Source organism: Pelophylax lessonae, assembly GCF_965119305.1.
Source record: "Pelophylax lessonae genome assembly, chromosome: 3".
In the NCBI taxonomy this organism is placed as follows: domain Eukaryota; kingdom Metazoa; phylum Chordata; class Amphibia; order Anura; family Ranidae; genus Pelophylax; species Pelophylax lessonae.
This window is the reverse complement of record NC_138770.1, coordinates 292,340,942-292,362,907: the sequence shown is the minus strand read 5'-3', so window position 1 is coordinate 292,362,907 and position 21,966 is coordinate 292,340,942. Positions and strand designations below refer to the sequence as shown.

Here is a 21,966-nt window from a genome sequence, read left to right as displayed (position 1 = left end):
CTATAAGAAAGATACATAGGTAAACAACCTGACTCTAAAGGCCCGTACACACATACCGATCGTCGGCATACAAACGTCGGTGGACGAAGGATCTGCCGATTGTACGCGTGTTAGTATGGTGCCTCCGACAGATGTCTGCGCACAATCCGCGGACAAAAGTCTTTCTTGCAAACATGAAAATTTTTGTCTGCGGACACCAGAACGGACGATTGTTCGCCTGTCAGTACAGAATTCGGCCGACAGACCGCAGATTTGCAAGACTGGGCATGCTCAGAAAATTAAAAACACAGGGAAAGTTAACCATTACATGACATCACTTCTGCAGTCAGCTGAAGTCTGCAGACAAAATTCTTGTGCTGTCCTTGTGCTGTCTTTGCACTTTTCAACAGACACCGACATCCCGGGGAGAAAAGAGGAACATTTGTATGCCGACCATCGGTACGTGTGTACGGGGCTTTACACACAGTCTTATATATTAGTCTCTATATGGGATTGATTGGTTAATATGTGCAGCAAATTCATTTTTCTATCACCACAGATTTTAAACATGAGGTTCATTTGAATTATATCTGTTAAAAGCACACTTCCTTATGTATGGGCTAAAAAAAAAAAAAACAACCTACACATTCAACAAACACTATATTGATTGTGGATTAGGACAACTAAGGCTGGCCATACACTATACAATTTTCTTATTCAATTTCCTTTAGATTTACCTTAAACTATGTAGTGCAAGGGCCTGCCTGATTGCATACAAATTGAAAATGTTTAGGTTTGACCCTATATTATATGGTTTTGGTAAATCTAAAGGAAAGTTGAACAAGAAAATTGTATAGTGTATGGCCAGCAGACTTGTATAAAGTACTCGAAATTTCTACTTGAGTAAAAGTACAAGTGCTCGATCAAAAAATTACTTGAGTAGAAGTGGAAGTGCTCGCAGAAAAAGTTACTTAAGTAGAAGTACTAAAGTATTCAACATTTTTTTTACTTAAGTATTGCAAGTAGTTTTTTCAAAAAATTTGCTACTTAAGTACTAAAAGTAAAAAGTACCAGTAGTTTTGAAAAAAAATTTCTACTCAAGTACTGAAAGTAGAAGTACAAGTACTGTGTTATGTAGTTATTAAAGAAATAAGTCAAAAGTTTGAACATCATATTGTTTTTATTATTTCAAATGATTTATTCAAATGATTAACCTGTGTTTGTTAGTAGTTTCTTGATGCACTTTAAGCGCTGTAGCACCATTTATTTGTTTGTTTCATATTTTCTTTTTATTGGAAAGATTTGGTATAGCAGCTTTTATTATACACAGCCTTTATATTCGTATGCGCTGATTTACAAATGACATTATACACATTTTTTTGAGCTTTATGCAACCTGCCATCTACTGTTCTGGCAGTGGTAATTGTTTTAAAAGTAACGAGTAACTATGCAGCACAAAAAAAAAATACTTGAGTAGAAGTATCGAAATCATCGAAAAAATGTAGTGAAGTAAAAGTAGAAGTAGGAGAAAAAAATTCTACTCTAGGAAAGTACAGATACCGCATTTCGGTACTTAAGTACAGTACTTAAGTAGTTCTACTTCGTTACTATACATCTCTGATGGCCAGCCTTATTGTCCCAGAGGGATCTTGACATTTGTCAATAAAGCTACATAGATATCCTCAAATGTCCCTTTTCCAGGGAAACAAGCTGGATCTTACCTAAAAATGATGTGACTTTGCAACTCTGGCATAAACTGCAGAAAAGCAGAGCGTGGAACATCATACAGATGTGTATTAATTTGTTGGGAAGTTATCATTAAACATGTTTTAAAGGAATACTATGATGGTTTCGGGTCAATTATACATTAGATATTTTAAAATTATTCATTATTTATACTGTTGTTTTATTGCATATCTTTTTTTTTACCATGTTTATACATTTTAAACATTATTACATGATAAAGGGTTTCCAGAGCAACATGTGTTATCTAAAGAGACAATGCAGCATACACTTTCAATATGAACTCTTTTGTACATTCCTTGCTGTGTTTGCAATGTTGTTTTCCAACTGAAAGTGTCACTGGTGTATTATTATTATACCACTTGGTATGTGAAGGAACCTAAGGGTGTCTGTTTTTCAATAATATTGCAGCTTTACAATAAGATTACCAGATAAAAAAAAAAAAAATAATTCTGAGAACACCCTATTGACCATGCCTATAAACAGTTGGTCACAGATATTTGGAACAGAGGGATGCCTGTGACAAGGCAACTTGTACCTAACTCTGATGACCTGGCCTCTTCCCCACAACCCCGGCCCAATGGTTGTGGATGTCTGTGAGTGAGGGGCTTATTGGAATCTGGAAGTCCCTTTAAAAATAAGAGGGACCCCAGATAATGGACCCCAGTTTGCCAAACAAGCAAAATTCAGTCTGAACCAAGCCAGCAGCTCATTCCTAGTCTTTATTAGAGGTGATATGAAATGAGGACTAGTACAATCACAGCATTGTAATGTAAAGCTGTTCCCCTAGCTGTGCTGCTGGTGACTGGTGAGCTCCTACCTGTGCTTTTTATAGGCATGGTAGGGAAAGAAGCACAAAATGCACCACCCAACACATATAGAGAGCAGCAGACACAATGGACTGGGGGAGTGACTACAAGGGAGGCCACTGATTGGCAGAAATGCAGCAGAGAAAATCCATTCCCCAGTGCTTTGCAAAGAGCAGGCTGGCAGACTGGATTTTAGACAGCTTAGGAGGTACATGCAGCTCTCAGGGACTTCAATGTGTCCCAGGGACACAATAGAGGCCATTTTTTATCAGGAAACAGCCTGCAGAAAGCAGGGATCATCGCTTAAAATTGGGAACAACTGGTTACCATACTTTATATAATTGCACTCCTATATTACTTGCAAATTATATCCGCTTGCCAGTATGATTATGATATGTCTCAGATGCACAGACAGACAAAGACCAATGGACAAATAAATATACTTACAGTTCTTTTGAGCAAAAAAACCTCAGCATTTGCTAAACTACATGGGACACAATGGCACCATACATCCAGCTCAGACCTCCAATAGAAGAGAAGCTTCAGGAACCCCAGTGACAAGAAGTAACCAATTAGACACAGGATACTACGCCATCTTTCAGATTTGTAACCAAACATTTCCTGCAAATTGAGAACAAAAAATTAAAATATATTGTAAACTAACTATCAGTTTTTTTGTCTAGTTAGGGAGATTACAGTTCAGAATCAGAACAGGTGTCCCCATTTAAAGAGTTGATCTCACCTCCTCTCCTAGTGATGGCTGTACAAATGTACATTTTCCATAATTTATTGCACTGGCAACAATGTTCACCAATACAAACAGAAAGAGTGACCCCCCCCCCCCCCCAACCGGTTACAAACCAATAAAACAAAAAAAAAACTGACAGAAGTTTCAAGACATTCAATCTCTGTTCAAAACTTAAAAGAAGTTTTATATATGCAGATCCCTAGCTCTGTCCCCTTAAATTATACAGTTCACACATTTGCACCATAAATCATAAATAAAATTATTAGTTTATGGAATTCAATTGGCAAAAAATCATTAAAAAGTCTTCCCAACAAAAAAAAATATAGTGCTTTATTCAAAGTGCAATCAGTGCTCCGAATCTTCTTATGTGTGATAAGGTACCATGCTCCCCCTTTTGTGCCCTCACTCACCAAATTATAAGTGTAAATGTACCTGTCACAGATGAATGCTCAGATGTTGCTTCTCCAGCTCCTCCACAGATATGAAGCTGTATACACCTATCATATATTCAGCTGCCGTTTCTCCACCTTCTCCATTTCTCTCAATAGGATGGCAGGTTAAAGGGATTGTAAAGGCAGAAGTTTTTTTTTTTTTCCTACCTCAGTGCATTTTATGCATTTAAAAAAAAAATGGGGGATCAAGCTCCACACACCGAAGCCTTAGCATCAGACTCCATCCAGGCCCATTGACTGTCGTGGTTGTTCACTTTTTTGGGCCTATGGCCCATAGTTCTATTTTTTTTTAAATGATGATTTTTATTGTCACCTTACCATATAACGTGCTAGGTCCTGTCCTGGTTATTAGCTATTAGGCATGCAGGCAAACTTCCATACACATGCCACTTTTTTTAATGTGCCCTTGCTATCATCCTTGGGGTGATGGTAATGCTGCATGTTGTAGTCAGGATGTGCCCTGCCTGGGGCGTTTGCCCACAACATTTTTGGTTCATCTATTCAATACAATGCTTGTTACGTGCTTCGACCTCTGGCCGTTTTTCCTTCTTTTCTTTTCCTTTCTGTTCATCTGTTTTTTCTCTTTTTTTCTTTTTTTTTTAGTCTCTCAGGTTCCACACTTCAACGGTACCCATGCGACTTGCGGGATGGTCTCGGTTCGGAGGTCTCTCATGGTCTCCAGGCAGTAATTGTAGCTACAATAGGTGAGTGTCTTCTGCCACACTGTTATGACTAAAACACGTCCCTCTACTTACACTGTTGTTTCCCACAATGTGCAAGGTTTAAATGCTCCCACGAAAAGAACTAAGGCCTTTCAATGCTATCATAAAATGGGTGCGGATATTCTCTTATTACAAGAGACACATTTTTCAAGTGCATCGGCCCCACGGTTCCTCAGTGCCAAATATATGCAATGCTTTTTGAAACAGTTTTGGTGCCTCAGGTCAAAGGAAATGGGACTTTAAGGGCTCAGTAAAATGGTGTGTTTATTAAAAATATATTGATTTGCTGTTAGCAAAAATTATAATACAAACAAAATAACACAATAGGTACCAATGGGCTATAGACCCATGTGAAGAAGTGAAAATGGAACGAAAGGTGACAAAGTGAAAATGGTGACTTTTTTGAAACTCTGTCTATTTAGGCTCAGAGATATGAGCTTGTTGAGAGAGAGTGTCTTGTCAAACTTCCGACGCGTTTCGGCATATTAGTATATTGCCTTTATCAAGGAAGCGGGGAGAGTTCACCATATCTGGAAAATATAGTGAATATATATTGAGATATATGATATAGCACTATTTACAAAAATAGTGAAAAATGAGGTAAGCACATACATGTGACTAAGCGGTCAGGTCCCAGGCTTTGGTATTCCCATTTGCCTTTCCAAAACTATTCACACAGGATTTCTGAAGGGATAGCTGTCTGTAAAGATATGATTGAGGCAGTGATGATATTGCCAACTTGATGTGAGTAAAGGAGGAAATATATATTGAGCAGACTTACATGACGTAAAGATCACTTGATATGTGTGAGGAGGGAAGGGATCCTTCTCATTGGCCTAAAGGTATAACATATTGGATCAAAATAATTGATTTGGTAATTTATTTATTTTGAGAGCACTGTGGTGAATAGTGCTGGTCACTTACAGTTGGTGATTGAAGTCTTGATTGTGATCCAATTGTTAATTGGGAGGCCTGTGGAGAGTGTATTCTTGCTTTGCATTAAGCCTGCGTGGTGGAACAGATTGTGGTTGTGTATTGATACAGATGTAATTATTTTAATTAGTATTGGTGTGAAGACATGTTATGAACTTACATTGAGGGGAGTTCCAGATTCAGAACAGCAGGGGGAGCCCTGGTCATGGATCCTGGTAATTCCCTGGTGAGAGAGTTTGTGCTGGTCAGCCTTGAAAGAAGGCATTTAGGCACTTGTAGAGAAAGTACATCAAACAATGCAAAATAAAGCATTGTTGGATGATAAACTTACGGTTAGTAGGGCTGGGTTGGTGTGAACTGAATCCAAAGAAGCGTATCCTGGGGCGTCCGTACCGTCCCTCAGCTGGAGGGAAGTGGCGCCCTGTTAGAAATCCCCGGCTATATATACCCCTCGGCGCATGCGCACTGGCGCGGCCGTGCGTCATGACGCCGATCCTGGGCCCGGGTCAGCGTGAGGAGGTGATGCGCGCGCCGATGGAGTTGCGCGCGCACATCTCAAAACTGATCCGGCTTCAGGCCGGCGTGAGGTCGTGATGCGCGCGCCGATGGGCTGCGCGCGCACCCTACCTATGACATTGTGGGCATAATTCAAGATGTTCCGTAGCCGCCGACACGGAGATAAGACATAGAACTAAGAGGATGCGATCCCCAAAGTCTTTGTCAGTCCCCAGAGAAGGGTACTCTGGGGCTACCCGTGCCGGGTGGGTTTGGGAAGGCAAGGAGGGAATATGACAATCCTGGGCAGTTAGACCTATCCTGGTCACAGTGTAAAGCATGTATAACACATGAGTAATACAAAATTGATAAATAAAAGTAAATGAAGAGAATAATTATACATTGAAAATAATAAGTAATATTGACAGCAATAATAATTGCAAGGAGAAAATGAGGGACTGTCCAGTAAAATGGGGTGATCGGTGGGCATGGATGGGTAGTACCAAATGACAGCATACATATATGACTAAAACACGTCCCTCTACTTACACTGTTGTTTGCCACAATGTGCAAGGTTTAAATGCTCCCACGAAAAGAACTAAGGCCTTTCAATGCTATCATAAAATGGGTGCGGATATTCTCTTATTACAAGAGACACATTTTTCAAGAGCATCGGCCCCACGGTTCCTCAGTGCCAAATATATGCAATGCTACTTGTCTGGGGGGTCCCAGGAAGAAATGTGGAGTGGCGATCTGTTTTTCAAAAAAGGTCCTGTTTACTCTTGACACTATAGTCCGGGATAAGGAAGGTAGGTATATTATGGCAGCGGGGAAAATAAATGATCAGGCAATCTCAGTTATCTCATATTATGCTCCTAATGTGGGTCAGGTGGCCTTCTTCCGAGACATGTTAACGGTTTTGTTTCCCAAGCTCAGTGGGGGGGTGGTACTGGGGGGGGGGGGGGGGATAGTAATCTCCCTCTGGACCATACCTTGGATAAATCTCACCCACACAAACCAATAATTCGGTGGCTCCTGAAACAAAGCAATAACCTGGCGCACATCCTGCATTAACATGATCTGGTTGACACCTGGAGGGAACACAATCCCTCTACTAGGGACTATACTTTTTTATCCCATGTACACAATACGTACTCCCGCATTGATCGTATTTTAGTACAAAACGCCCATGTTGTCCTTTATCACATCAATGAAAATAATGGATGCACCGTAGTCGGATCATGCTCCGTTGCGCATGACACTATCTGACCTCTGGTCTTGACCGTCCCCTTCTCCTTGGAGATTGAATGCCTCCTTATTGAGTGATCTGACCATTTGTTTGGAAGTGGAGACAGAGATTCGCTCTTTTTTCACTCACAATCAGCCCCCAGACACGTTTCCCTCCAACAATTGGGCGTCACACAAATCAACTATCAGAGGCAAACTGCTTCAGATTGCTGCTAGGTCAAAGAAGCATTGTGATAGCACTATTAAACAGCAGCAGGAGCAACTAGCTTCCCTAAGGGAGGAACAGTGTAAATCCCCTCACATCGATATTAGGCATAAAATTGACATGGCAAGGGTGGCCCTGAATCTTAGCCTCACCACGAGAGCGGAAAAATCGGTTTGGTGGTCTAAACATAAATTTTACACGCTGGGCGACAAGCCGCATACTATGTTAGCTAGGAAGTTGATCCCTCAAACTTTTACTGCAGCCCTACCTAAACTGCATCTTAAAAATGGCCAGATCTCCCAAAACCCTCAATCGGTGGTCACTGAATTTTTTTACTTTTACTCTACACTACATGCTAAACCGAAAAGGTTGAGGACCACTCGGGCCGATAGATTCTTTTGATGATATACACCTGCCTAAACTCCGTGCTGCTTATATGGAGCTCATGGACAAGGATATAGAAGAGTCTGAGGTCAGAGCGGCTATCAAGAGTTTGAATCCATCCAGGGCTCTGGGCCCAGATGGATTTTCTGGACATTATTATAGGAAATATGGGGAACTTCTGGCCCCCCACATGTGCGCTTATTTTAATGATGTGCGTAAGGGGGTGCCCCTCCCGCCACATGAGAATAGGGCATTTATACAGGTTCTACCGAAACCTGGGAAGGATCATAGGGAATGTGCGAACTACCGCCCATTTCTTTAATCAATGTGGATCTAAAGGTCCTTGCAACCAGATTGAATTCATTTTTAGCCAGTTATATACACCCGGATCAGGCCGGGTTTGTCCCTAATAGACATGCCTCGGATCAAACCAAGAGGGTCATTGATGTGATTTTGGTGCTCAATTCCGACTGGGATGCAGGTGGGTCCAGGAAGGGGATGTTGCTCTCCCTGGATGTCCATAAAGCATTCGACTCTATCTCTTCTATATGTGATGGAAAGGTACGGTTTTGGCCCTCGCTTCATGTCCACCCTAAAAATGCTTTATGATTGCCCTACAGTTTCAGTCATGGTCAGTGGTCACCAGTCCACCCCTCTGCAGATACATAGGGGTACCTGGAAAGGTTGCCCCCTTTTGCCATTACTCTTTGTTTTGGCGCTTGAACCCTTAGCGATCAAGATCCGAAATCATAAGGATATTCAGGGTCTCCCTTGTGGGGGAGTGGACAACAAATGCTCTGGAAGGGCAAACGCAGATCAAAAAAGCAAAGGGATTTCCAGCCACTACTTACCAACCAGCCAGCGACCAACCAAATTAACCTGTCTAATAGTATGCGTTAAAAGCAGGGGTTTAGTTGCACACATTAGCAAAAACATGCGTAAGCTGCAGGCCACGGCAAGGCAACCTGATATCTGCATACCCTAACTCTACCTTTAAAGAGTCTACACAATGGGAGCACATGCATTCTGATGAGATAGATGGAGGACAGGTGACTGGAGGGAGCCCACCCCTCCTTAACCACTTCCCGCCTGCCCTATAGCAGATTGACGGCGGGAATGTGGTTGTATTATCCTGACCGGACGTCATATGACGGCGGCAGGATAATACAGCTCTGTGCGCCCCCCCGGGGGTGCGCAGAGCGGCGATCGGTGATGCAAGGTGTCAGTCTGACACCCTGCATCTCCGATCTCGGTAAAGAGCCTACTGAGGTAGGCTCTTTAGCATGTGACCAGCCGTGTCCAATCACGGCTGGTCACATAGTAAACAGGAAGAGCCGTTGATCGGCTTTCCTTAGTTCGTGCCTGACAGGCATGAGTAAAGGAGCGCCGATCGGCGGCTCCCCTGACAGGGGGGGGGGGTCGGCACTGGTAATCAGATCATTGATTACCAGCGCAGACCCTCGGGGGGGGGGTGCCACTAGAACCACCAGGGATGCCCACCCATGACCCCAGGGATGCCCACCATGACCCCAGGGATGCCACTATGGCCACCAGGGATGGCAATCAGGGCTCAGGGAGCCCCCTATTGCCCTCCCCATCAGTGCTGCCCGCCAGTGCCCTCCCTATCAGTGCTGCCCACAAGTGCCCATCATTGCCATCTATCAGTGTCGCCCACCAGTGCCCATTATTGCCCACCAGTGCCGCCTATCAGTGCCCATTAGTGCCCATCAATGCCGCCCGTCAGTGCCGATAAGTGCCGCCTATCAGTGCCCATCAGTGCCCACCAGTGCCGCCTATCAGTGCCCATTAGTGCCCATCAGTGCCGCCTATCAGTGCCCATCAGTGCCGCCTATCAGTGCCCATCAATGCCACCTATCAGTGCCCAGCAGTGCCGCCTATCAGTGCCCACCAATGCTGCATATCAGTGTTACCTATCAGTGCCGCCTATCAGTGCCGCCTATCAGTGCCACCCTGTCAGTGCCACCCCATCAGTGCCTCCTCATCAGTGCCTGTCAGTGCAGTCTCATCAGTGCAGGAAAAAACTATTTATTTACAAAATTGTATAACATAAACAAAAAAACTTTTTTTTTTTTTTTCAAACTTTTCGGTCTTTTTTTATTTGTTTAGCAAAAAAGGAAAAAACCCAGAGGTGATCAAATACCACCAAAAGAAAGCTCTATTTGTGGGGGGAAAATGACATAAATTTGGTGTAGGTACAGTGTTGCATGACAGCGCAATTGTCATTCAAATTGCAACAGCGCTAAAAGGGGAAAATTGGCCTGGGCAGGAAGCTAGTGAAAGTGCCCGGTATCGAAGTGGTTAAAGGCGCAGGGTCATACTGAACACCCAGCACATTGCACAATGGCAGCAAAGCCTGACCAATATAAACGATATTGCAAAAAGTGGTCACCTCCCCCACGATAACTGGTCTTAACAGTAAGGAGCACTGGAAGGGCAAACGCAGATCAAAAAAGCAAGGGGATTTCCCATTGTGCTCCCATTGTGGAGAATCTTTAACCGCTTCCACACGGAGCAGTTAGACCCCCTTCCTGCCCAGACCAATTTTCAGCTTTCAGCACTCTCACACTTTGAATGACAATTGCTCAGTCATGCTACACTGTAACTAAACAAAATGTTTATTATTTTTTTCACACAATTAGAGCTTTCTTTTGGTGGTATTTGATCACAACTGGGTTTTTTTTTTTTTTTTTTTTCGTGATATAAGCAAAAAAAGAGCAAAAATTTTGAAAAAAACCCACTTTTTTTTAGATTTGATTATAAAATTTTGCAAAAAAATTAATTTTTCTTCATACATTTGGGCCAAAATTTATACTGCTACATATCTCTGGTAAAATTAACCCAAATTAGTGTATATTATTTAGTCTGTGTGAAAGTTATTGAGTCTAGAAGCTATGGTACCAATTACTGAAAATTGATCACACCAGATGTACTGATGGCCTATCTCTTTCTTGAGACCCTGAAATATCAAGACAGTACAAATACCCCCCAAATTACCCCTTTTTGTAAAGTAGACAGTCCAAGGAATTTAGTAAGAGGCATGGTGAGTTTTTTGAAGTTATAATTTTTTCCCACAATTCTTGGGAAAATGAAGAAAATGTTTTTTTTCTTTTTTTCCCACAAAGTTGTCAATTTATAAGCTATTTCTAACACATAGCATGTACACAGCAAAAATGACACCCCAAAATACATTCTTCTACTCCTTCTGAGTATGGTGATATCACATGTGTGAGACTTTTACACAGCCTGGTCACAAAAAGAGACTCCACATCCAAGTAGCACCTTCAGGCTTTCTAGGAGCATAAATACACATAAAACTTTCTTACTACCTATCACACTTTTGAAGGCCCTAGAGCACCAATACAATGGAAAAGTCCACAAAATGACCCCATTTTGGAAAGCAAACACTCAATTGTATATTCTATGAGGCATTATGGGTCGTTTGAACATGTCATTTTTTCCTCAAAAAAAAACTTTTTTTTTTTTTACACAAAGTTGTCAATTTATAGGATATTCCCAACACATAGCATGTACACAGAAAAAATTACACCCCAAAATACATTCTGCCACTCCCCCTGAGTATGGCAATACCACATGTGTGAGACTTTTTCACAGCCTAGCCATATAGAGGGGCCCAACATCCAAGGAGCACCATCATGCATCCTAGCCACTTGCCTAGGCCTATTTTTGACATTTGGTGTTTACAAGCTAAAATCGGTTGTTCTTGCTAGAAAACTACTTAGAACCCCCAAACATTATATATATATATATATATTTTTTAGCAGAGACCCTAGAGAATAAAATGGAGATTATTTCAATATTTTTTATCACACCGTATTTGCGCAGCGGTCTTCCAAACGCAATTTTTTTGGAAAAAATTCACTTAAAAAAAAATAAGAAACCAGTAAAGTTAGCCCAATTTTTTTCCATAATGTGAAAGATAATGTTACGCTGAGTAAATAGATACCCAACATGTCATGCTTCACAATTGCGCATGCTCACGGAATGGCGACAAACTTTGGTACTTAAAAATCCCCATAGGCGACAATTTACCGTATATACTCGAATATAAGCTGACCCGAATATAAGCCGAGGCCCCTAATTTTACCACAAAAAAAAATTGGAAAAATGATTGACTCGAGTATAAGCCTAGGGTGGGAAATGAAGCAGCTACTGGTAAATTTTAAAAATAAAAGTAGATACCAAAAAAAATACAGCACATTACACAGCACATTACACAGCACATTATACAGTACATTACAGCACAGTACACAGTACATTACAGCACATTACACAGCACATTATACAGTACATTACAGCACAGTACACAGTACATTACAGCACATTATACAGTACATTACAGCACAGTACACAGCACATTATACAGTACATTACAGCACAGTACACAGTACAATACAGCACATTATACAGTACATTACAGCACATTAGGCCTCCCCCCTCCCCCCCTCAACCCAGGTCAACCATAATTAATAAATAAATAAAAATATATACCGTAAAATAAACGAATAAATATAATTATATAGGAACCTTGGGGTGCTGGATGTTGCTGATTTGCAGATCGTGGCAGGTATGGGTAACGGTTCCCTCAGTGCCTCTCGCTCCTGGCCCAGACAGCTCACTTCTTCTTCAGCAGCACTGGCTCCTCCCACGGTGTGACGTGTGGGTGCAGCTTGTCCACTGACCTCCGCTGACTGTCACCTCCGCTCCTCTGCTACAGAGGAGTCAAGCGGCGGGTCATGTTATTCCAGCATATTACTTACTGTATTAACGGCGGCGGATGTGGGCGGGAGGGTCGGGGGTGAGATACAGTATACTATTTATTTTATTTATTATTTTTTATTTTTACACCGTTTAAAAAAAATTTGATAATTTTTATTTCTATTACAAGGAATGTAAACATTCCTTGTAATAGAAAAAGGCACAACAGGACCTCTTTTTAGTGAGATCTGGGGTCAAAAAGTTCTCAGATCTTACAAGTACACTAAAAGATAGAAAAAAAAATATATAATAAAATAAATAATAAATAAATTGCCATAGCTACGGTCCTCCAAGACCATAGAGTCAAGTGAGGGCAAGCTTGCCCTCACTCGACATCCTGTCTGGTAGGATCCGGGACCGGATCATTTTCCCCGCTGCCGGGGGGTCCAGTAAGGGGGGAAAAGGACCAAAACGCGGCGGGTGTGGGGGCACCTTTTCCGCCATCCCAGAAGGGTAATCCCGCTGTGAATCCGCCGCTGGGACCACCCTTATCGGAAAGCCAACCGTCCACCGTTTAAAAAAATACCAGGGTTATGGCAGCTATCTGCTGCCATAACACTGATATTTAGGTTTAAACGGAGGACATATATAAATCTTTTTGGACTTGGACATGGTGGCTGTATGAAGGGTGACAAGTACCCGGGTACTTTGCTGGGCAGGTGACAGGCAGGTGACAGGTACTCTGGTACTGATGAGCAGGTGGCAGGTACTCGAGTACTCCGGTAGGCAGGTGACAGGTACTCGGGTACTCTGATGGGCAGGTGACAGGCAGGTGACAGGCAGGTGATAGGTACTGATGAGTAGTACTGATACTGATAGGTGATACTGATACTGTACTGATGGGTACGGATGATCAGTACTGATACTGATAGGTGATAGGTACTGATGAGTACTGATGGGTACTGATGAGCAGGCGGCAAGTACTCGGGTACTTCAGGTGTCAGGTACTCTGATGAGCAGGTGGAAGGTACTCGGGTACTCTGATGGGTAGGTGACAGGTACTCGGGTACTCTGATGAGTCAGTGACAGGTACTCGGGTACTCTGATGGGTAGGTGACAGGAACTCGGGTACTCCGATGACAGGTACTTGGGTACTCCGATGACGGATACTCTCGTACTCCGGTGACAGGTACTCAAAGTACCCGAGTACCGGTCATCAGAGTACCCGAGTACCTGTCATCAGAGTAACCGAGTACCTGTCATCAGAGTACCCGAGTACCCGTCATCAGAGTACCCGAGTACCCGTCATCAGAGTACCCGAGTACCTGTCACCAGCCCATCAGAGTACCCGAGTACCTGTCACCAGCCCATCAGAGTACCCGAGTACCTGTCATCAGAGTACCTGATGGGCTGGTGACAGGTACTCGGGTACTTTGATGGGCTAGTGACAGGTACTTTGATGGGCTAGTGACAGGTACTATGATGGGCTAGTGACAGGTACTATGATGGGCTAGTGACAGGTACTTTGATGGGCTAGTGACAGGTGCTCTTTATTGGGGGGGCAATCAGTGTGTTTGGGGTGCACTGTAATTGGTAACTAGCTGTTACCGCAATCTCCTCCTCAAACAGGATCAGTGTGTGAGGAGAAGAACACGGGGGGCGCGCATTGAGGAGGGAACGAGCAGCTCGCGCTGGAGCCGCTCATGTGATCGGCTGTGATTGACACAGCCGATCACGTGGTAAACAGCCAATTTCATTGGCTGTTTACCTTGATCGGGGTTAGGCTCAGTCCGAGGGACGAGCCTCACCCCCGATCGCCGCTCTGCGTGCCTCCGGGGGTGCGCAGTAGCGACGAGACCGGGCGGACGTCATATGACGACCGCCCGGATCGAGAAAGACTTCCTGCCGTCATTTTATTATACGCCGGTAGGGAAGTGGTTAAAGGTAGAGTTAGGGTCTGCAGATATCAGGGTGCCTTGCCATGGCCTGCAGCTTACGCATGTATTTGCAAATGTGTGCAACTAAACCCCTGCTTTTAACACATACTGTTAGACAGGTTCATTCGGTTGGTCGCTGGCTGGTTGTTAAGTAGTGACTGGAAATCCCCTTGCTTTTTTGGAGTGGACAATAAATGCCTGCTTTTTGCGGACGATATTCTGCTGATGTTGTCTTCTCAGATTATCTCCATTCCTAATTTATATCGCACGCTTGGCCAATTTTCTCAGATCTCGGGACTCACAGTCAATCATGCAAAATCTCAGGCATTGTATATATCGTTAGACCATTGCACAGTGGAAACCTTACGGCAAAACTTTTCTTTTCTTTTTTTTTTTTTTTTTTTTGAATAAACTTTATTGAAACAAAGATACGGTACATGAAAATTAAGTACAACATTAACCAACACATTTTACATTTTTATGGGAGACAGAGGCCGAGCAATAGCAGAAGCTCGCAGCTGACTCCAAAAGTGAGGGTATTGTGCATGAAACAAGATTCTATCATCAAATACACTAGAAACCTAGTTGGATGGATCTCGCGCATTTATCATAACTGACTAAACTAACATAGAGGGGGGGGGGGAGATGGAGGAACAAAGAGCAGTGAATAAGGGCAGACTCTGAAAGAGAAGGGGGGGGGGGGCTAACTCCAGAACCATTGCACCCGAGTCTTACCCAGGGAGATGGTATGAGAACGTATCTTCTTGCAGAGAGGTAGTGACATCCTGGGGTAGTGAATCCATAAAGTCCTGCCAAGTGAGATAGTAACGGTTAGCGGATGATGGAAGATGAAAGTCCGTATTAAGTCGATCCTTGGTCATAAGGGTTAGCAACTCCTTATGGACCTGCGAGACTGAAGGAACTACTGTCGTTATCCAGTTTGCCAGTATTACCCTGCGGGCTATCAGCAAACACGTTAGAGTCCATACCCGAGGGTATGGTGGCGGGCGGCTGGACCAAATCTGGAGCTGTTTGTCCCAATGTCCAAAGATTAGCAGAAGGGGATCCTTAGGCAAATGAAGAAGGGTGATCCTTTTAATGAGTAAAAGTACTTGGTCCCAGAACGTGGATATGAACGAGCACGACCAGAACCTATGGAGTAGGTTCGGCCTGACGACCTTGCAGTAAGGACAGAGGCTGGTAGAAGGATCGTCTTTGTTACAAGTGAATGGTATATAAGCCCTATGTAAAATTTTCAGCTGCGTTTCTCTCCATGTTTCACTAGGGGTTATGCGCAAAGTTCTGTTGTATCCCTGAAAGAGTTTGGCAACTATGTCCTCAATAGGAAAGTCTTTTGCCCAGTTGGCCGCCGAGGAACTGGCATGGTGGAAAGAGGAGAGCTTTTGGAAAGGTTTGTATATATCTGAGATGCAATACTTCCCCGCCGCCAGTAAAGGGTCCAATAGAGGATCAAGAAAGCCTTTGTGTGGGCCTCTGTTAGTTGAGTGAAGAAAACTGAGGCATTGTATAACCGAGAAGGTATGCGAGGCCGGTAGCTGGTAGGATTCCCGGATATCCCTCACAGACCTTGGTTTTCCTGAAACGGGGTCACAGAGATCCGAAAAGTATTTGAGGCCTTTGCGCTGCCAAATGTCAAAATTACGTGAATGTAGTCCCGGGAGGAAGGCAGGGTTTCCCCTAATGGGGAGGTATTTGGATATGGAAAGTGGAAGCTTCAAACGCTTTCTAGTCTCTCTCCAGGCAATCACCGTGTCTCTCAGAAGAACATTGTGTTGAAGCCTGGGTGGCATACTTTTCCATTTGGCGTGTAGTAACGCCGCCAGCGAGTAGGGAGCAGACATTTGCGTTTCCAGGTCGTAGTTTGAATAGCAGGAAGACTGAGAGAGCCAATCTAAGGATATCCTAAGAAGGCATGATAGGTTGTACATTCTAACGTCAGGCAGGCTAGCACCCCCCTCGCCCCTGGGAAGACAGATTTTACTGAAAGAGATGCGTGGTCGCTTGCCCCGCCAGACAAACCTGGAGATGGCCTTATTAATAAGTTTGGTGTCTGTGTGTTTGATTAACAGAGGGATCGTTTGCAATGGATACAAAAGTCGGGCGAAGCTGACCATTTTGACTAAATGACATCTACCCAGGAGCGAGAGAGGCAGATCCATCCAACTATCCAATTCCTGTTTGAGCTTCTGAAACAGCGGAGGGTAGTTTAAGGAGTATATTGAAGACGGGATTTTGCCTATCTCAATACCCAAGTATGTAATGTGTGAGGTGGCCAGGGTGAAGGGGGCAGAGGAGGCCCAAGTTGGTTTGTATCTGGTACCTAAGGGGAGTATTTCGCTCTTCGCATAATTAATCCGTAGGCCAGAGCAGAGTTTGAACCTATCAAATGTGGAGATAATGGTGTGCATGTCTGAGGAGGGGTTTTGAGTGAAGATTAGAACATCATCCGCGAAAAGAGATACACGAAGTTCATGGTCACCTATCAGGATACCGTGAAGTGGCGCGGCCTCCAACAGGTATCTGGAAAGAGGTTCTAGAGCCAAATTAAAGAGTAGTGGGGACAGGGGGCATCCCTGCCTCGTCCCCTTGAAGAGTCTAAACTCGTCGGTGAGAGAACCGGCCACCCAAAGCCTGGCCGCGGGGGAGGTGTACATCGCCTTGACAACGTGCGTGAAAGGTCCCGAGAAGCCAAAAGAGGACAGAACCTCAGACAGCCATGCGAAATTCACGTTGTCAAAGGCCTTCTCCGCGTCCAAGGTGATGATCGCCAGATCTTTCTCCGAGTACACCCTAGCATGGTCCAGGGCCAGAAGGACCTTACGTATGTTAGATGCAGCTGATCTGCCCTTGGTAAAACCCGATTGCGCCGGGTGAATCAATGAGGGCATAATCAGGGCAAGCCTGGACGCAAGTATTTTCGATAGGATTTTGACATCCAAATTTAAAAGTGAAATCGGCCTATATGAGCCAGGTTCTAAGGGATCTTTACCTTTTTTCGCCAAGAGCTTTATAATGGCCTGATTACCTGTGGGGGGATAGGAGCCTCCGGACCAAACGGCTGAGTAGACCTCCAGCAGGGTAGGTCCCAACGTCTCTAGAGCACTCTTATAGAATTCTCCCGTAAAGCCGTCTGGGCCGGGGGCTTTGTTAGGGGCAAGATGTTTTATAGTGTCTTGTACCTCTGAGAGTGTCACCGGGGCGTTTAAGGCCTCCAACTGGGTCGGGGATATCTTGGGTAGTACTACGCTGTTAAGAAAAAAGTCTGCCTGAGTGGCATCATAAGGGTCAGGAGAATAGAGAGATTTATAAAAGTCGCGCATGATGGACTGCACTCCCGCGGGAGTGGACTCCACCCTGCCCGAGGCGCGCCGGAGAGAAGCTATATGTGTGGGTTTGTAAGGGGCCCTGCAGAGCCGCGCTAGTAGTTTGCCCGCCTTGTTCCCAAACTTATGCATAGTGGCCGTGAAGTGTGCTCTCTTAGTAGATTCCAATTTATCAGCCCAGGAATCAAAGGCTTGTTTCGCAAGGACCCACGCCTGTCTGTGAAGGGGGGAGTCAGAAGACAGCAATGTAGTTTGGGCCAAACGAAGGCGCTCACTCGCCCGGATAAAACTCGCCGAGGCATTCTTCCTATAGGCAGAAGCGTAGGAGATGATTCGTCCTCGAAGGAAGGCTTTGCCAGCCTCCCAAAACAGAATCGGCTGAGAGATGTGGGATACATTGTCTGCCGAGTATTCCTCCCAGGCCCGGGCCAGGAAGGCCCGGAAGTCTGAGTTGTTGTGTAAATAGCTTGGAAATCTCCACAAGTGGGAGTCTGCGTTTTTATCCGGGGGATCTAGCGTAATGGAAATAGGGGCGTGGTCAGAGATGACAATGTCATGGATTTCAGGGTCTTCGATCCTATGCGCGGCAGAAGTAGAGGAGAAAAAATAATCTATTCTAGTGAATACATTATGGGGATGGGAGTAGAATGTGTACTCTCTGTCAGTGGGGTGATGGAGTCGCCACACATCCGTCAGATGGAGGGAGTCCACGATACTTGCTAACGGGTTCAGGGTTGGGACATTGGTTCGATGGGACTTAGACTTCACCGTGGATCTATCTATGGTAGGGTCCATGATCAAGTTAAAATCGCCGCCAATCAGGTGGGGGACGTGGGGAAATTTAAGCAGATGGTTTGATAGGGCCCTAAAAAATGGTTGATCGGGTACATTGGGGGCATAAACGTTGGTCAGCAGAATTTCCCTGTTGTTCAGTTTCAAGTGCGCCGAGACATAGCGACCGCTATCATCCGTAACTAGGGACAGAAGTTCGCATGATAAATTTTTATGAATTAAAATCAGAACGCCCGCTTTTCTGCCCACCGCCGCCGAACCGTATACCGTGCCCACCCACAGTTTTTTCATACGGGGGAAATCTGCTAGGGGCAGGTGGGATTCCTGAATCAGTGCAATATCAGCCTTAAGTCGTTTGAGGTGTCTAAGGACCTTCATCCGTTTAAAGGGGGAACGTAAACCCCTGACATTCCATGAAATGACTTTCATGGAGGGTCCAGGTGATCTAGGTGTGGTGCAAGAGGTATAAGCAAGACATACTGAGGGGCAGGAAACATAAGTAGTGTCAAGTACGTGGGCGCTATCAGTGGCAGGAACGTGTATGTTACTAGGAGCCTGATTGAGCCGGCTCCAACCTTGGAGTTAGTTAGAAACGTGGGGGGGGGATAAGCCAGGATGGAGAGTGGAAAGACCAATGCAACAAACCATGCAATGAAAGTAGGGGAAAACATCGTGAACTTCACTTTTTTCCGGATGCTGCAACTGTGGTAGACGGCAAGGTCCTTGGTACAGACCCAAAACAGGTCTATAAACACCTCGGCCCGCCTCGCCCCGAGGGCGCCAGGAAGCGAGAGGTTATCGAGGGTCTAGGACAGATTTATCCAAGTCCTCCACAGTGCCAGCATTGTCAGCGCCGGACTACACATGAAACATAATGCGAACCGAACTGTAAAACATTAAACATAACCAGCGGTCACAAAACTATTGAAAGAAGAAAAAATTTCCTAATAGTGCAATAGTGCTCTAGTTACTTGTCTGAGGCCTTGCCTCATAGGTAGACCAAAGTGCTAACTCAAAAAGTACGTAGAGAGGAATACTTCACTGTTCAACGCAGCACCTCGGTAAGAGGAGAGTGGAGTGATCCATGGCTGTGGTAGTTCAGCGATGACGGTGAGAGCGACCGCTGGCCGCTTCGGAATACTTCTGTCTTTTGGGTGACTCCTTGCGAGGACTTCTCGGGATCAGGGAGCGCTGGACCGGGGGAAGCCTGGCGTCCATGTTACTAGAACCATCTTTGTTGAGAGAGCTGATGAAAGAATCCGCTTCCGATGGGTCTTGAAAAGCCAGTTGTTCGCCTGAAGGCGATCGCAGTCGAAGGATGGCTGGGTATGCCAGCGTAAATTTGATCTGGGCTTGATGCAGCTTGGCGCACACCGTCTGGAAAGCTTTCCTCTTTCTGGCCACTTCGACCGAGTAGTCCGCAAAGATCAGTATTTTAGTACCATCGATCTGGAAAGACTTGGCCTGTCTGAACTTTTGAAGAATCGCTGACTTATCGGCGTAGTTCAGATATTTGGCGATAATCGGTCGCGGTGTCGATCGCTCAGAGGAATGAATCCCCATGCGGTGGGCTCGTTCAACAACGCAGGTACCTTGTAGGCCCAGTGCCTCTGGAATTCTCTTAGAGCACAGGTCAGGAATGGCAGATGGTGGCACTGATTCCGGTATCCCTATGAACCTGAGGTTACTCCTGCGCGCTCGATTTTCCAAGTCCTCCAATTTTTGTAATATAAAACGGTTAGTCTTGTCCTGAGTCTCCTCAAAGCTGTGAGAGCTGTATAACTCCTCTTCCATACTGGCTACCCGGGATTCCACTTCCTGTAGCCTGTGGGAATGCTCTGTAAGCTTGTGCTTGATCTCCTGCATGCCTTCTGCTACTGCGGACTGCACTGCTGCGGATATGGTGGGGGATAGGAGAGCCACCACCGTTTGGGCTATGCGGTCCGACTGGGGGTCCCCCAGAGAAGGCACTGGGGAAGCCTGAGGGACAAGGGTGTCCATCTGAGCGGCATCCGCCGCTCCGGCGGTACAGGCCGAAGCCGGGGCCTCGATTTGCGGCGGACCCGGCGGAGCGCGCGGGCCGCCTTTCTCCAGGAATTTGTCCATTATATGGATTTATAGGAGCCGATATAGTGCCCGGAGGTCGGGGAAGTAGCGGACTACCCGTCCGAGGCGATGCGGGGGTTTTATATGCTGGTTTTGTGGTCCGACCGCGGGAGCCGAGGAGGGATGCGTTCACAGCATTCGGCGCCGGAACCGGAAGTAACTTTTCTTTTCAATGCCAGACTCATACCCTTCCCTATTTGGGAATCCACCTTACCCCCTCTATGTGTACCTTATACTCCTATAACTATCCGCCATAGCTTAGAAAAGTTTCGGAGGATCTGATCAAATGGCAGCTCAGACCCCTGTTATGGTTTGGCAGAATACACTCCCTAAAGATGTTGGTTCTTCCCAAGATTTTATATCTGTTTCGTACCCTTCCTATACAGCTTCATAGACCTGATTTTGTTTCCTTTCAGAAGAAAATGCTTTCCTTTATGCTTCATGCCCCCCGGGGGAGAGGTGGCCTGGGGGTTCCGGACCTTTTTAAATATTATTACGCTGCCCAGATTGCTCAGCTCATTAGATTCGATTTGCGGGCCACGCTCCCTTTGTGGCTGAAAATGGAATCTGGTTCCAGCGGGGGTTGGCCAATTTCACATTTGCTATGGCTGTCACAGAGGTCCCGCCCGGCTATCATAAGCCCCTCGCTTTCTCTCTCCCTGGGGCTGTGGGATAATCTTTCAAGGGCCTTCCGCTGGCCCCTCTGTTCAGAAATCCTGACTTCGCCCTGGGCCTTGAGCCCCCGGTGTTCTCAGGGTGGACGAAAAAGGGCTTATTACGCATTGCTGATATCTGTGACCATAAGGGTCTGTACAACAAATGGACTTTGATGGAAAAATTTCAAATGTCTGTGTCTGAATGCTACCGATACTCCCAAATTGCACATTATGTCAATACCTTGAAACGCGAATCTGACCTCGCCTGTAGAACCCGCATGGAATTTCTGTGTGAAAAATTTGATAAACGAAGGGGTCACATCTCAGAAATATACGCTATTTTGATGTCTTCAGATTCTCACAAGTTAAGTTATATGGGGGCCTTGGAGGGGGACCTACAAGAATCACTAGACCTAGAGGATTGGCACAAGTTGGCTAGCATTGCTTCCAGGACTCTGATTAACACCTCTATAACTGAGGCTAATTACAAGGTTCTCTTGCGGTGGTATATGGTCCCCACTAGGTATGTTTCAGAGGCTGTGGTCAGCAGGGCACGGCTTTCCATGTGTGGTGGACGTGCCCCAATGTGAGGCGATATTGGATACGCGTATATAACTTTATTTATTCCCTGACGCAGGTGAATCTGCGGAAGTTCCTGAAACATGCACTTCTGGGG

General features: G+C 45.1%; 1 protein-coding gene across 1 annotated transcript in view; it reads right to left on the bottom strand.

The window, feature by feature from the left end:
• The window catches only part of LOC309551115 (putative cation-transporting ATPase 13A4), a 358,044-nt gene that overhangs the window by 272,459 nt on the left and 63,619 nt on the right, over positions 1 to 21,966 (bottom strand). Inside the window, exon 2 of the mRNA XM_082251561.1 lies at positions 2,979 to 3,152. Coding sequence (XP_082107687.1) covers positions 2,979 to 3,152 — 174 coding nt within the window. The remainder of the gene's footprint in view (positions 1 to 2,978; positions 3,153 to 21,966) is intronic.